Raw genomic sequence first — 16,511 nt, 5'->3', positions numbered from 1 at the left:
ATGGCTTGTAGGTATATGCACATGGCAGAGGACTGTGAATTAGGGTTGCCATACGTCCGGAATTTCCAGGGCATATCCGGAATACTGCAGCCACAAGCAGTGCTGTTTTTGCAGATTTCCCTCAGAAAAAGCTCATTTCTTTGAGATTTTGCAAGAAAAAAAAAAGTTCAACAACTTTTCTGTTCGGATTTTCACTTTTTGAAATACTGTATAGCAGCTCAAGTACAAAAGTCCTCCGCTCTCTCTCTCCACTCTGTCACAAAGCACAGCAACAAAACTCAAGGAGCAATATTTCAAACCCTGCCAGCAAATCCCAACATGACTCACATTTACGGTAGCTTCTTCTCTTTCTTCTCTGGGCAACTGGTTATGCTATGTAGAGGTCAGGTGGACAAACTCCCTGCTGACCTTTGCCATTAATTATCTGTGTTCAACTGCATACCCCTTCAGGCCTCCAGTCCCGTCCCCCCACATCACTCCCTTCAGCTTCTTTCCCTCCTAGCAAACAGCATAATTTCCCCCCTTCCCCACACCTCTTGCCACCCACCCGCCAGCAGAAGTATGTTCAACTAATTAAACTTTCATGCACACATAAGCTTGCCTGCTTCTACTGGATCCTACTTTGCATTACCTTACTCCAGCATTAAGAAACTGGGACACAGTTGTGGGTGGTGGTGGGTGAGCTTCACTCCTAAACTTTCCATAAGTATGTTTAGCACTGCTAGAACATCAACTGTACTGAAGAACAAAGCTCTTCTGAATCCTTTGCTAATGGGAATAGGCAGAGCTTATATGCCTACCCCTTCCTTCACTCAACCCTTAAAAACCAAATACAATCCTATTGTAATCAGAGGAGCTTCTTCCCAGGTAAGTAAGCCTGGGTTTGCAGCCTAAAGCCTATTGCCAGGATTTGAAGAGAACGTCTGGCAAGTGCCAAAAACAGTAATATCGCATTCCCTCCCCAAGTTCAAAGAATGTTACTAACCAGCCAGCCAACCTTTTCTGCCTGCCCTGCAAAGGCACCCTTTGGAGAAAGAGAAAGAGAGAAAGAGAAAGAGAGAAAGGGAAGGAAAGGGACCTGGAGTCCAGTTACTCATATATTTACTGTATTGACCCCCTGCTGCAGTTGACAAAAGGATGGAATCAAAGCACCATGACAATAAGCAGTATGTGAATACACTCCCACCAGACAATGCAACATACCAACTCAATTCCCCCAGGATGCTAAACAGCAGTAGATAGGATTGATTCACACCAAGGCTACTTCTATTGGAAGCATCAAGCAGATTTTCTCTCCCTACCTCCACCAACATATATGATTGTTACCATAATTAACAAGGGAATAAGAATCTGTTTCTACTTCAGTATATAGGCTCACTAGATGGCTTTGGAAAAGTTGTCTATCTGTAAATTGGGAATAACCATCTGGCTCACAGGGCTGTCCAACCCTAACAGGAAACGAGTAGGTACTTCTGAAATTGCCACAGCAAATTTCTGTCAAAACTATGTTCATGACAATATGGTAGGCTTTCAAGATTATGAGTAAAGATGCCTTGTGTTTTTTACTTTATTTACTGAATCATGCCTGCAAGGAAAAGGTAAATGACCCCTGGATGCTTATGTCCAGTCAAAGGTGACTATGGGGTTGCGGTGCTCATCTCGCTTTCAGGCTGAGGGAGCCAGCATTTGTCCACAGACAGGTAGCCAGCATGACTAAACCACTTCTGGCACAACGGAACACCATGATGGAAACCAGAGCACACGGAAACGCCGTTTACCTTCCTGCCGCAGCGATACCTATTTATCTACTTGCACTGGTGTGCTTTCAAACTGCTAGGTTGGCAGAACCTGGGACAGAGCAATGGGAGATCACCCTGTCGCAGGGATTTGAACTGCCAACCTTCTGATCAGCAAACCCAAGAGGCTCAGTGGTTTAGACCACAGCGCCACCTGCTCCCATACAATCATCCCTGCAACTAATGTATGTGTTATGACTGACATTCTTAAACAATCAGCTTGATTTATAAAGATAATAGTTCTAAGGCACTTGAACATTAAGGCTAACACAATCCCGTGCCGATGTAATTGGGAGTCTAACAGAACCCAAAAGGATTTACAGGCACAGCATTGGGCTGCACAAGTACTTACACCATACACTCTCCGTGTATGAAGGGAAAACAAAGGCATATTGGCAGCATAAAAGTAAATAAAATACACAAATACCAAGTTGCAACAAGACAAAGACTTAAAATCTTCTCATTTATTGTAATATTAGCTTTCAAAGTCTAGATTGAATTTACTTGTTGGCTTGACAACCACTAAAAAAAAAAAAATCTGAAGAGGGGGTTAATTGTTCTTATGTTGCTGTTTTCGTGTTTTAACTGCAATTTGTATCGCATTGTTGAGGACCTTGGGAAACTATTGAGGACAAATGGCAGCATAGAATGTAAAAAAGAGATTAACAATAGTTCACTAGCTGCATGACGGAGGTTTTTGCTCAGAAAGCTCATGCTTGCTATATATATCTCTCTCATATATGATTTGCCCCTATCCATGGTTAGCCAATATATTAAACATTATATTTTATGACCGAAGTGGCAATATGATGCAGTGATTACAGTGCCACACTAGAACCAGAGAAACCATAAAACTCCCTGGATCATCTTAGGCCATCCACTATCTCACAAATCTAGACATTGTTGTAGGAATAAAATGAGAGATAGGTCCCATTGACAAGAATTAGCCTAACCTACCAAAAGTTCCAGGAAGATACAGGAGTCTCTTAAGGCCATTTCCCCTACGCATTCTTTGGAGGACCATGTCCCTTTTCCATTCAAAGCATGCATAGGGTTCACTTTGCACAGGTTCAAATTCCGGGTCAATTACAAAAGCTCCTTGGAATCATGGCCTCTCAGGGGTCATGGGGCTGCTTAGCCTCTGAATAGGTGAGCTACAAAAATATATGAAGATGACCTTTTCTGAGGATATGGAGAATACATTCCCCTCATTGCCACAAATTAACCACATATTCACCCAAATATTAATTAGGCAGTAGAGCTTCCAAACAGGTCAGAACTCTCACACATCTCCAATTAGAAATTTACCACTGCAGGGAAGACCAGATATAGTTTGGCCCGGGTAGTATTAACTTGGGAGCAAGACCATCACATTTACTTGGAAGAACGCATGCATCTAACTATCACTAAATGACGAAGATGGTCAGGTGTAATTAGCAGAAGGGAGATAATTTCAGGCTTAGCAGTTATGCAGAAGGACTAACAAGCACGCAAAGGAACTTTTACTACCGCTAGCAAAGAACTCTTAGTACAGCTCGAGTTATTATTACTTCTGATTTCACACATACCGTGGCCAAAAGGCGACGAGCCGAGCGCTCTAGGGCGCTAAAATAACTCAATGAAACGGAAGGCGCCCTATGGGAGCATTAAATGTTTTTATTAGGGTGGCGGTGACGAGTCGTGTATTTCAGGGAGGAGGTTGCCTCCGGCCATGCTACGGGGGAAAGGGCTGTTCTTTTTCCAGCCTTCTCACTTTCCCAGCTCCCCGTTCAGACCGCGCGCCCCGAAGGCTGCTGCCCCACATCCCAGGTGCTGCACCGTCGGCCACCTGCTGCCGCTGTCGCCTCCGCCAAGCAATAAAGCGGGACAAAGGGGAGGCGCCGAGCGGGCAACGCACCTGCCGCCGCCAGCAGCTCGTTGTCCCCTTGCCCAGATTCATGCAGTTTTCCCACACAACTCACCCCCCCAAGGGGGGACCCGCTGACAGCGGGCACCTTCTTCACAACGCACCTGCAAGGCGCAGACAAGGCAGCCTCTCCTGGCATGGGAGCTGCCCGCGCTGAGCTGCTCGCGAGGGGTCTCTCCCTGAAGGGAAGGGAAGCCTCCTCAACCCTCTGCGCCTGGTAGGTAATGCGCGCCCGCTTCGCCACCACGCAAGATGCGCGCAGGCTGACCGAGCCGCGCTCACGCCTTCTGAGCCGCGCTCTCCAGTCCAACCCTTCCAAGTCTCTCTCCTCCTCCTCCGAGCCGGCACCTGCTCCTCCGAGCCGCTCCTCGCTCGACTCACTCGCCTCCCCACCACCCCGGTTCTTTTGCTCGGCGCTCGATTGGTTCGTTTCTCTCCATCTCAGGGTCAGGAGCTGCGCAGGCGCGGAGGCCGCGGAGCAAGCGGGGGGGCGGGGGGAGAAATAAAAGAGCAGAGTCGGGAGACGGAGGAGGCGTGTCCAAAAAAAGCAAAGTCCAACCCGGAAGCGCGCGCGCGCATGCGTGCTTGGTCAGGCGTACTGGGAGAGGGTTCGTGGGTCCCCGGCTGCGGCGGGGAAAGGGGGACAGCTGTGCTGCGGGGGCACGCAGCGTGCACCCGTCTCGGGATCCGCCATGGCAGGATCCGCGCAGGGGCCGCTAGGGAGGTTGCGGCACCTGTGCGGCCGCTATCAGGACTACGTGAAGCGACACCCGGCGGCCACAGCTCAGCTGGAAAGCACCGTGCGCGGCCTCTCTTACCTGTTGCCAGGTAGGCGGGGGCGAGCCTGGGAGACCGAAGCCGGCGGGCGGGGAGGGGGGTTTGAGGAATCCCAGCTCCCTTTCTCCAACGCAGAGTCGCGGAAAGGTTTGCCATTTACCTCCCCCCCCCGGCAGAAGATGGTGTGGGCGCGGCTTCAGAGCTGCGTGGCCGGCAGAAGTCCGGCAGGTGAAGTTTTCCCCGACAACTGTTAAAGGAGCGGGAGTTGTGCCAGGTCGGAAGGTGGCAGCCCCAAGCGAGAGAGGATGTAAATGACTGGTGTGTGTGTGTCCCCCTTCTCCAAATCCTCCAAACCTTTGGACTCGGATTTGGAGGGAGATCTGCTCGAATGAATCCCTTTACTTTGCATCTTGTTAAGAGTACTGTACCCTGATGTTTTGAATTGTGTTCTTGAGGCAGCCCCCCTTCTGCCACTTCCCGTTTGTGTGACCTGCCTATTTCAGTGCCTGCAGCCGGTTTCAATCACCGGTTTGATAACCTCCTGTTTTGAAGCGGCCAGGTCACACTCCATACTCCAAGATAGCTCTGACCTTTCACCCTTGTTGGTGACTTCTGTTGCAACCTTGAGTAGCTGCAGGGCAGTTACGTTCCAATCCTTAAGAACTCTGCTAGCTCAAGCCCAGAGGCCATCTGGTCCATTATTTTGTTTACAGTGGTGACCAGGCAAATTCATTCTCTGGAAGGAAGCCCTTCACGCCCACTCCTTTCCTCCCCTTTTGTGTCCTGCCTTTTATGTTGCAAGCTTGCAGGCAGGAGTTGTCTTGCATGTTATTCATCTCTTTTGGCCAAAGAATAGAGTGAAAGTGCTTTAAATCAATAACTGATCAGCCAGTGGCCCATCACCACATCTTGGGAAAGTAAATTTCATTAGTTAAATGTGCATGTGTGCAAAACTACTCTCCTTTGCCCTGAATTTACTCCCAATCAGTTTCACTGCCTGCCCTCTACCTTCTTGCATTATGAGATGGGGTGGGGAAGTACTCTCTCTGTACTAATTATAATTTTATAAGCCTCTATCAAGTTCAAATTTAGTTGCCTTTTTTCTAGACTAAAAACTTCAAATACTTTGACTTATCCTTGAAGGGAAAGTATTCCAACACTTTAATATTTTTGGTTGCCTCTCTGCCATGCCCTTCTTAAGTCTGGATACAAAGAATAGTGTTCCTGAAGTGAAAGCACTATTTGTTTGTATAAAGTCATTATAATACCTTAACATTTTCTTTTAAACCTATTAATCCCAAACAAAAAAACAACAAATCTTTTTCACTTTTATTGACATTGCAGCAAAATCCTAAGGTACCTTTGTTAGGTAGACATAGGCAGCTCAGATCCCATATTGCCTCAATGTCTATCACTTTATAACTATTTGCACTGCATTTCCTTTGCTATTTTGTTTTCTGCTGTTGACAAATCATTTTTGAGTTTTTCACGGGCTGTTTGACTTTTCACCGCACTTGAATAATTTGCTATCATGTGCGAACTTGGCTGCCTCATTGGATAATATATAAATAAGTTAAAGTTTCCAATACTTATCCCAGTTCAGATGCTTGGAGAACCTCACTGCTTGTTTCTATTGTGATAACTGTTGTCCCTACCATCTGCTTCCTATTCTTGCACCATTTTCCACTTCACAAGTGGACCAGTTCTCTGGTTCCATACTTCCATTTTTTCCCGTTAGGGTGGTAATGGAACCAAATGATAGCCATCACCTGACTATAAGTTGCAGTATACCTGGTCAAAATAGCATCTGAAACAAAAATAAAATAATTTGCTCATTGTTCATAAGAAAAAACACAAATTTTTAAACCTAATTATGACTATATTGTTTAAACCATAAATCACAGTGGCCCCAGTGTCTGTCAAATATAAAGGAAATCTGGGATTACATTCCTATAATGCTATGGCAAAAAGGCTCAAATTGGAGAATTGTCATCTGTCATTTACCTATAGGACATGCCTCCTCTTGTTGATGAAACTGCAGTGCAGCTCTATATTGGTTAAGAAGATGCAGAGTAGATGTAGGCTTCTGTGGGAAATTTTAACCTCCAGGCTGATTGAGCAACAGGGTAGCATATTTGTGTAAGAATTGCATCAAAGCCTTTCCCTCAGAAGACATGTTTGGACTGTTTTCAAAAGGGTATGGAATATTGGCTCATGTCTTCCTTATGCTTATTTTCCAGGTCGGTTTTCTGACTCTCATGAACTGTCTGAGCTGGGTAAGTAGAGCTGGAGATTGGCTGTGCGGTCCCAGACATATGTTATTATTTGCAAATAATGTCATGCTTTGTCGGTAGAAGATGACCAGAAGGAGGCCTTGTCTTAAGGAGAAAGATTTAATGCATAGCCAAGATTTCTCAATGGCTGCTGAAAGTTTTGGTGCAGAGTAAATGAGGAAAAAACCTTTTTTCTTATTGGGCCTATTGACCCAAAGGGAAATGATAATAATGTGGGCAGGGAGGCACACACACAGTTATGAGGCAGAGGGTGTTCACTGTAGCGTCTCCAGGGTTTGAAATTCATTGCTCCATTAGACTGCCACACTATAGACCTTTCAGAATGATCGGAAGACTCACTTTTTTCACTTGAGGGTTTAAAAAATTATCATACTGCTCTTGCTGTTGGTTTTGATGACATTTTAGTAATGCTCGGTGGACATTTGTTAGTTACTGGTTTCCCAGTAATTCATCCTTATTTTTTTGTAATTTTGTGTTTTAATGTAAGCCACCTTGAAAGAGTTAGTTAAGTTTTTCTAGACTGCCCTTAATCCAGAAGGATTTCAGTACAGTGTACAATATAGTAGAACCTCTAAACTCAAAAAGAAGAGGTGGTCCTTTAAGTACCCGTATATTCCGGCGTATAAGATGACTGGGCGTATAAGACGACTCCCAACTTTTCCAGTTAAAATATAGAGTTTGGGATATACTTGCCGTATAAGAAATACAACCCGGTGTATAAGATGACTCCCGACTTTTGAGAAGATTTTCCAGGGTTAAAAAGTAGTCTTATACGCAGGAATATACAGTATTTTGGCCTGAAGTCATCTAGGGCCTTATAGGCTAACACAGGGGTCAGGAACCTTTTTCAGCCGTGGGCGGGTCCACCGTCCCTCAGACCTTGTGGGGGGCTGGACTATAGGGGGGGGGGAATGAACAAATTCCTATGCTCCACAAATAACCCAGAGATGCATTTTAAATAAAAGCACACATTCTACTCATGTCAAAACACACTGATTCCCGGACTGTCCGTGGGCCAGATTGAGAAGGTGATTGGGCCACATCCGGCCCACGGGCCTTAGGTTGCCTACCCCTGGGCTAACATTACAAATTGGGTGTGGTACCAGAGGCAGCCAGCATAGTTCCTGAAGGCTAGATATAATATGATCTCTCTCACCTTGCTGTAATGTTCAATAATCCAGTGGTGGCATTCTGCACACGCTGCAGTTTTCAGGCCACTTTCAGTGGGATCCCAAGTAGAGTGCATTACAATAATTTGTTCTTGAGCTCACTGTGCCCAAGCTATCCTAATCCAGGAAGGGGGACACTTGGTGACTCATCCAGAACCCTGGGGCTCAAGCAGCTGGAACAAGGAGTACTCACAAACTACTAATCATCTCTGTGACTTCATCTAGAAGAGGTTTTCTCTCCAACTCCCAGACTCAATAACTGCCTACCAACAGTGTTTTCATCTTGTTGAGTTTCAGTTCACTCTCAAGTCAGTGTATAAATACATTAAATAAATAAATGGTAATGGTGAATGTTTTCTGATGCCCCAGGCAACTGCCAGCAAATGGCTAGTTTCACTCCGTTAAGCTGATGTTCAGATCCTGTATGTCTAAGTCATTTATATCTAATTAAAAACAACAAGCAAATTACTGTCTTATTTTGTATCTCATCTGCTTCTGCTCATTCTTTCTTGCAACATCCATCCTACTTCAGCAAGGCCAAAATATTTGCCAGGTGCTAGCAGCCTAGCTCAGGTCAAAGGTATTCTGAAGACTATAAGCAAACATCCATATTGAAATAGCATTTATGGTGATAAAAATGTACCATCTGATGGCATCATGCCAAGGACAAGAATGAATGGACCTGTTTACCACACACCCCCATTGCACCAGATTATGGAAGCGGGCCAAGGCGCTTGGCTACCTATGTGCAACTGAGAAAGTTGCATAATTGTGAAGACCTGCCCAGAAATGGCAACGCTCACTTTACCTTCATGTAGCCTCTCCTTCAAAAGAAAGGTTGTTTGATTAAATCAGTGTCCTCTTCTAATCAGTGGCCTTTTTCCTTTCCTGGTTACACAACAGTAATTCTTCCTGTGCCTTTTCCACCTTTTGCTTTCTCAGTTTATTCTGCCTCCAATTTGCTGGTGCTGTTGAATGACTGGATCCTTCGGAAAGAGCTGCAGCCCCCTCTTTCTGTGGTAAGAATCTTTCCTGTGCAAGAGAAGAGGCAGGCAGGGTACAATCCCTGTCTCCCATGCCAAGGACTAGAATGTCGCTCCTGGATTTTATCCTGTTGGCAATAGATTCTGAAGCTGCTGCTATCTGGTTGAATCTTGGGCACCTGCCAGCCCTTGTCTGATTGCGCCACAACATTCTGGAAGGCTGATGAAAGTTACAGTGGCCTCCAGGGATAACTGCTGGCTTATACTGTGAGTGACACCAGTTTCTTGAGCCATTCAAAATCCAACTCTTTCTTTACCTGGTGTGCACCACATGAGCTCTGGCCTCCTTTGAGGATTGGGATGCGGGTGATGGAGCCCAATTGATCTTTCACTGAAATCAGTATTCTTTAGGATCTTCTTCCATTTCAGTTGTGGTGGTAGAACAGAAAGCATCAGGCCCTGCTGAGTTTAAAGGAAAGTTTGAGGACATGGGGTAGCACTGAAGGTTTGGAGACAAAGGGAGCAGGTTGTTCAGTCATCAGGGGACAGACAAAATAAATGATGATGGTAATAATAATTAATAATTTTATTATTTATACCCCTGTAATTATAATAATTTGTGTAGCTCGTTGGTGCAGTCCTGAGCATTTTGGCTCACCAAGCAGTCCCGCTCAGTGTTGTGGGGTGGAATTTTCCCCCCAGTCCTTCATTTTTCTGCGGAACGCTTTCTATTTTCATAAACTCATTATTAATGATTAAATGGATGCCAGTTGCAAATATAGTATAAGACATACTTGGCAGTTTCAATGTGTTTTGTTTACTAAGCACAAGTAAAATAAACATGCTAAATTAGATCACTCTCTAGGGCATGAGAAAATGTTCCAGTGCCAACTATTTTTTATGCAAATTACATTAATTTGTATTTGTTTTTCCCATCTTGAAATTTTCTGAAAAACCCACATCACAGGTTCTGCTGTTCATCACAGGTTCAAGAGAGCTTACTCCCTAGTCTGCTTTAAGATTGCAGCCTAAGTAAATGTAGGCAGTTTGCAGAAAGCCATTATTAACACTGAATGCAGAACTCTTCTCCCAACATAAATGGCTCTTACTGTCCCGCTTCTTGTGGTCATGAGAAATATATTGCTGATTAAAGATCCAGCTAATCCCGCCTTTGCCAATCTGAGGCTGTCCAGATGTTTTGCACCAGCACATGACATGCCCCAGGTTGGTGAAGGCTGATTTTCTCCAATGTTGTAAATACAACAGTGACTTCTCAGCAGAGATCTGCAAGCAAGCAGGGAATGAGAAAGGTAGCCATCCTCTGTTACTTGCCCCCACCATATGTCCCAAGAGACTTTTTGCTAACTTATTTTTCAGGAAAGCTTGAATTCGGCTAACCTCTCTACCTGTAGTCAAACACAACTCTGGCACACATATTTCTGTTGTTGGGTGATTGATGAGCCTGTGTGAGGGTATTCAACGCTGGTGGAGCCACTGGAATCCAGCTGGTTCCTTTCCTTTCCTTTCATTTGTATGATGGACTCTCAGCCCCCTGCAGAATCACCTTGCTATGGTTTAAGAGGAGAACTTTGGCTATGCCTTGAAGCCAATCGCATCATGTTGTCTCTCACTTGCCTCTTGCTTTGCAGGCACTTCCGCAGCAGAAACTCTTGACATGGCTGAGTGTCATTGAATGCGTGGAGGTCTTTGCCGAGATGGGGGCTGCCAAGGTGTGGGGCGAGACTGGCCGGTGGGCCATCATTGTCCTCATCCAGCTGGCCAAGTGAGTGGTCAATGAAGATGAAGGAACTATTGCACCTTGTGAATCCCAAGGGTGTAAATGTGAATCCTTTGGTGGGAGGAGGGGGGAAGAGACTCTCGCTGGAACCTTGATTGCTAGGGCTCATGTGCCACAATAAAGTCTGGTTATGAATGCTTCTGGTTACGAGGTCCGCTAACCTGGAAGTAGCTGCTCCTGGTTGTAAACTTTGCCCCAGGATGTGAACGGAAATTGTGCGCCTCTGGCGCGTGGGCAGTGGGAGGCCCCATTAGCGGAAGCATGCCTCAGGATAAGAACGGTTTCAGTTTAAGAATGGACCTCTGGAACGAATTAAGTTCGTAACCAGAGGTAGCACTGTTCTCTAGGTTCGGCACTTCCTGCATGACACTGAGAGCACTGTTCTAGTTTTACAATGTTCCCTAGTTGCAGTGATCCATCATGGGACTGGATTGGGTCATTGTACTCAGATAGCACTTTGTTCCAACTGGGCCTGCCCAAGGAGCTGTATGCCTTAAAGATACTGTACATTGGGGTTCCTCCAGTTACAGCTCCCCAGCTGCATCCCTCACCTGATTGCTGTCTTAACTCTTCCTTCTCCTCCAGTGTTTGTAGCTGGAACTTCTGGTAACAGCAGCAACCTGACGGGGGAACCTCACTGTACACACATCACCAAACAGAGTTGCAAATGCAAGGTTGCATGAATGGCCATGTGATGGCAAATTGGAGAGCTGTATCTTTTTACCGCCTTGGTGTGCGCATGGCATTTATAGCCTTTGATTTGCTCTAACCCACAGGGCCATCTTGCGCCTCCTGCTCTTGCTGTGGTACAAAACTGGCATCCAGACATCTCCTCCTATTGTTCCTCTAGACAGAAGGCAGTCATTGCAGCAGAAAGGTGAGTCAAGTGCATGGTGGATTGCTACCACTTTAGCTTTGGTCAGGAAGGAAGTTCTGAATGCCGACCAACTGATTGACTAGGTTTGAGAAAAGGAAGGGTTTGTGTAACCTGAGCAGCGGAAAATCTTTGTCATTTCACCAGCTGTTCATCTCGGTTTTTGCAGACTCCTTCACAGACTGCGGCCCTTTAGCTGTTGCTGGACTCACACCAGCCCCAACCAGCATAGTCCATTGGTCAGGGATGATGAGAGATTATAGCCCAAAAACATCTAGAGGGCATCTCATTGGCTATCCCTGTTTTTAGGCTTTAGCTTGTGGCATGATGTGGTTGGGGCTTGCAGTCTTCCTCCCTGCAGGGAGGCCAATGTTAGAAAGTTTGAAGAGCATTTTCTGGTGCCATGTCTAGGCTTTTCTTTAGTGTCAGCAGTCTGCAGAGGGTCACATTTCTCCTCGACTTAATGTATCCTCATGCCTGTGAGCCTGCTGTTCTGTTTAAATGAATGTGCTAACCTGAACAAACCAAGAGCTGGAGTGGAGGAGGGCTTTCCCCCTGCCCTTACTGTGGTCTTACGCACCTGTCTCCTGACAGATATGGAGGCAAACTCAATAGGGAAGGAGCGGATATATGTGGGGAAGCGCTGTAGCCGTGTTGTGAGATCTCTCGATAGCAGTGAGTATCTTTCTCGTTTGTCTCCCATATAACACCTACGGTAGAACTAGGTTTCTGCATGTGTTGGCAGGTTGCAAATGTAAAGTGTGCACATGTATACATGTACTCAGACACACAAGGGCATCTCCATAAACGGCAGCAGTTTTTGACATAGCCCTACAAAAAGGGTGTAGATAGTTTAAATTAGTTTGTTTTATTTTAAATTGTATTGATTTAACAGATTGATGTAGCTAGCTGCCCTGGGGTCTTTGGGAGGAAGGTTAGGATAGAAATTAAATAAATTGATGCACAAGTACAGACAGTGCAGATATTCTGCTGGTGGTTGCTCATCCAAAGTATGATAGCTTTCTTTCTTCCTTTTTAATTTTAGCCCCATCCCTGCACTCCAGACATTGGGGAGCGCCTCAGCAACGGGAGGAGAAGCAGAACCGAAGAGCATTGGAGACAGACCAGATGCCAACCCCTTTGAGCACCCAGGAAACGGTTGCGGAGTCCATCTACATTACCCGCCCATTGCTCCACTGTATCCTCCCTGCAGTGTATCCTGTGTGCCACTAGAGAGAGCTGCAGCCTCAGTGTGGAGCATCATGGCCCTTAATGCTGAGCGGGTCTTGACTCCTGGGCAAAACTCTTGGAGGCTTTGCTTCAGTCAATGGGCCTGAAGATCTGCTCCAATTAATGTCCCCTGTTATTCTGATCCTGCTTTAATTTTTGCTACTGTAGCCTGCTTGGGCTGCAAAGTCTTTCTGCTTCTGTAGTTTTTTGCCTCTTGTCTGTTCAGTTCCTTAACTCTTGTACATAGTGGTGAGCGTAGGCTTATGGGGACAGAGATCTTGGAGACCTTGGCTGCTTTCAGCAATCTTGGATATCTCAAGGTCAGTTGGGAGAAAAGCACTTCAGGGTCCTGGGTCCATTTTCTTTCACCTTAATTTTTTTGTAACATGATGATTACCTGGTTGTTTTTACTCCACTAGTGGTATACTCCTCTGCAGCTTCAAGGGGGGAAGCAGCCCCGCTGTGAGGAGCTGGCAGAAAAAGGAAGGCTTTTATCTTTTGTGGCAGAGAGGCTGCTTTATGCTCTCTGAGAGATGGAACCAGGCTTCCTTTGAACCAGAGTGTACCTCTGGAACTCATTTCCAACAGCAGGACTCAACTTTGGAACATAAAAGGGGAAAGGGAGGGAGGGAGTGTGTGTTTGTCAAATTCCTCACCACTTAGATTAGGAGGAATATCATTCAGGTCAACAAGCACTACTCTCAAGCAGGCTTGAAGCCTAGTTGCGCTCCCGTTTTTAAAAACCATTAGGAGAATCATTAAAAATAATAATTGGGAGAATAGCATGGCACGCCACACACACACACACACACACATATCAGCCCCTTGTGATTTCTCTGCTTTCCCTTCTGCAGTTTGAGTTTACTGAGTGACATGAAAGACCTCAACAAGCGTGAGCGTGTGGAGCTGAGGCGCCGGACTCTCCTGCTGCTGTACTACCTGCTGAGATCTCCTTTCTATGATAGATACTCTGAGTAAGGCTGCCTGGCTGGCTTCTTTTCAACAGTATTAAAATCCCCAACCCCATAAGGAGACCTCTGGATTTCTAAAAGAGAAACCCGTGGTTTGTGAGCATTCAGCACCCAAATGGGTTTTGTCTGTAAGCTCCATTCCAAGAGTCCCTTTCCCACTGGGAAGGAAGCCATTCCCATGGGCTCATCTGAGGTGTTTTCTCTCTCTCTCTTTCTCTCTCTCTCTCTCTCTCTCTCTCTCTCTCTCTCTCTCTCTCTCTCTCTCTCTGTTCCTTCAGGGGCAGGATCCTCTTTCTGCTGCGCCTGCTGGCAGATTACGTCCCTGGAGTTGGCTTGGTCACTCGTAAGTAGCTGGCTGCTGTGACTGGTCTTTTTAAAGGAAGCTGGTAAAGGTTAAGGAAACCGTAGGGGAGGATCCGCCATTGGTTTTGGGATAACCAGTTCAAGGGGCTTTCTACTCAGCACGTGCTTAGATGAGGGGTACAGTGGTGCCTCGCAAGACAAATTTAATTCGTTCCGCGAGTCAATTTGTTTTGCAAAAAATTCGTCTTGCGAATCGCGGTTTCCCATAGGAATGCATTGAAATTTCTTTTTTTGCCCATAGGAACGCATTCATTAACTTTCAATGCATTCCTATGGGAAACCACGATTGGCAAGACAAATTTTTCGCAAAACGAATTTGTCTTGCGAGTCACCATCAGATCGCAAGACACATTCGTCTTGCGAAAAATTCATCTTGCAGGGCATTCGTCTTGCGAGGTATCGCTGTATTCAAGGATAGCAGCAGGGCTAGATCATCTCCACATTTGAAAAGTTGGCACTAGGATCTATGAAGCTGAAATGTCTCTTCAAAGACTTCAGGTGTGGCTACAAAAATGCTTTGCTGCTGTTGTCTGCTATTGTCACATACGCATCTCCACAGCCTAAAAAGATGTTGGTGCACATTTGAATAAAATGTATATTCTTTTAGTAGGATACATCAGTCTTCCATATATTTGGTGATTGTTTCCTTCACTGTTTCTATCTAGCTTGGGATCTAATATCTCATTAAAATCTCATCCTATTATTAGTACAGTGGTGGTGGCGGTGGGGCAGTCAGGGAACCATCAGAGCAGCATGTGGTGGGAGGAAAGACAAGATTGTTCCTTCACTGTAAGCAATTCTGCCTGACAAACCATCTCAGTGCTACACTGAATGCTGCCCACTGTTTTGACACTTGCTTTAAAAAAAATGTACATGTTTTGGATGAAGGCATGGATTACAAATTGTCTGAATAAATACCAACTTTTAGGAGTTGACAATGACGATTCTGTGTAGAATCCAGATTCTTGAGCAACACAGGTATAGCAGTTTTATTATTGGTCGGTTTTCCTTCTCCAAAACATCTTTTCTGTCAAGACAAAGGGGGTCTATGCAAGGGACCCCATCCTGAGATATATTTCATACCAGTCCTTCCTTTAGCTATATGAATAGCCCTCCACATCCTTTCCTTCATATGCCCCACCTGTGATTTCAGAACTCAGGATTTTGGCTGGGAAGGGGAAGTTGTGGAAGCAAATGTTGGCAAGCTAATTTCTCACATGTTGCCTTAAGTTCTTCCGGTTCATTTTCACATTTTTCTCCCTTCTTCATTTCAGGGCCACTGATGGACTACTTGCCAGCCTGGCAGAAAATTTATTTCTACAACTGGGGTTGATTTGGCCTCAGCTTGGGTTATTGCAGCCAGAGGGCGCTCAGGCTAAAAGCAGAAGCTTGTGGTGGTAGGATGACTTTATACAGCGGGAGGCAACCTTGAGACTTTAAAGAACAGCAGCAGCAGCAGCAACACAACATGTGTCTTATGGCTTACGCTAATGATTACAGAGAGAAGAGTAAGGGCTCTTCTGACATTTTTTTGTTTAATGTATCTCCCTGTGAACTAAGAATGCTACAAAGAGTAGGTCTTAAAGTACCTATGCTACTCCTCTCTCCATTCTGATACATGGTTTTGGATCTCATGGGGGTTGTGGAGGGGGACCCTTTCTTTTTGGTATGTATTTTCTATGGCTATGAATGAATAAAGCCGGGAGTCGGCAGTGCTTTTGGGCTAATTTGGTCTGTTCTCTTGAATATTGGGGACGTGCACCGCAGGAGGAGTAAGTTCTCTTGCTTTCTGGCCAGCTGGGATGGAAGGCAGAGAGTTTCTCAGACGCTGCCAGTGCTTTGTTTCTGAGGTGAGACAAAGATTAGCATTCAAACCAGCCTGGAAATGTTTCCCCTTGCACACATGCACCCCATTCTCAGGTGCAAAGGGTGGGATTGGATCGTTGGAATTAACCCTGTGTAGGATATGTGCTCCAAACCATTTTCTTACTTCATGTTATTATCTGGCACATAATCATCACTGAAAAAGCCGCTTCCAGACTCACAATAACCCATTGCTGCTCTTTGCACAAACCCATTACCCTTTTCTGGCTATACAGCCAGGCTTATTCCCCACCCCATCTTTCACAGTAAAAACATATGCAGTTTGGTGCTGTGGTTGGCAGGGAACTGTGCACCCCTGGGGGCAGCTCAGGCAGCAAGCCAAGAATGCTCTTGGGTATGCTTTTTTCCTTGGCTTATTTCCAGTGGTCCATATGCTGCTCAGCTGGAGCCTGGTCTGCCAGGGGCTGGGGCTGCTGGTCTTCTCTGCCAGCCTGCTTAATTTCCTGCCCTGCCCTTGAGGATATGC

General features: G+C 45.7%; 2 protein-coding genes across 5 annotated transcripts in view; one reads left to right on the top strand and one right to left on the bottom strand.

The window, feature by feature from the left end:
• The window catches only part of LARGE2 (LARGE xylosyl- and glucuronyltransferase 2), a 50,953-nt gene extending 46,872 nt beyond the window's left edge, over positions 1 to 4,081 (bottom strand). Inside the window, exon 1 of one of the 3 annotated variants that reach the window (XM_088669296.1) lies at positions 3,807 to 4,081. The gene's annotated coding sequence lies outside the window, so the exon portion shown is untranslated. The remainder of the gene's footprint in view (positions 1 to 3,806) is intronic. The other 2 variants (XM_035115600.3, XM_088669288.1) reach the window with 2 other exon arrangements.
• Positions 4,082 to 4,283: 202 nt separating this feature from the next.
• On the top strand, positions 4,284 to 15,888 carry PEX16 (peroxisomal biogenesis factor 16). Of its 2 annotated transcripts, XM_035115741.3 has the most exons (11): positions 4,284 to 4,530; positions 6,720 to 6,755; positions 8,885 to 8,961; positions 10,575 to 10,708; positions 11,500 to 11,600; positions 12,192 to 12,272; positions 12,643 to 12,795; positions 13,075 to 13,147; positions 13,682 to 13,801; positions 14,077 to 14,141; positions 15,436 to 15,888. In XM_035115741.3, the coding sequence occupies exons 1-11, from the start codon at positions 4,395 to 4,397 to the stop codon at positions 15,492 to 15,494; spliced, it is 1,035 nt and encodes a 344-aa protein (XP_034971632.1). In that variant the 5' UTR covers positions 4,284 to 4,394; the 3' UTR covers positions 15,495 to 15,888. The 2 variants fall into 2 exon arrangements, with proteins under 2 accessions (XP_034971632.1, XP_060130650.1); XM_060274667.2 differs by lacking the exon at positions 12,192 to 12,272.
• Positions 15,889 to 16,511: the final 623 nt, after the last annotated feature.

This window comes from Zootoca vivipara, chromosome 1 (genome assembly GCF_965207765.1).
Source record: "Zootoca vivipara chromosome 1, rZooViv2.hap1.1, whole genome shotgun sequence".
Classification (NCBI taxonomy): Eukaryota; Metazoa; Chordata; class Lepidosauria; order Squamata; family Lacertidae; genus Zootoca; species Zootoca vivipara.
The sequence above is the reverse complement of the archived record's forward strand: the minus strand, read 5'-3'. Positions and strand labels throughout refer to the sequence as shown.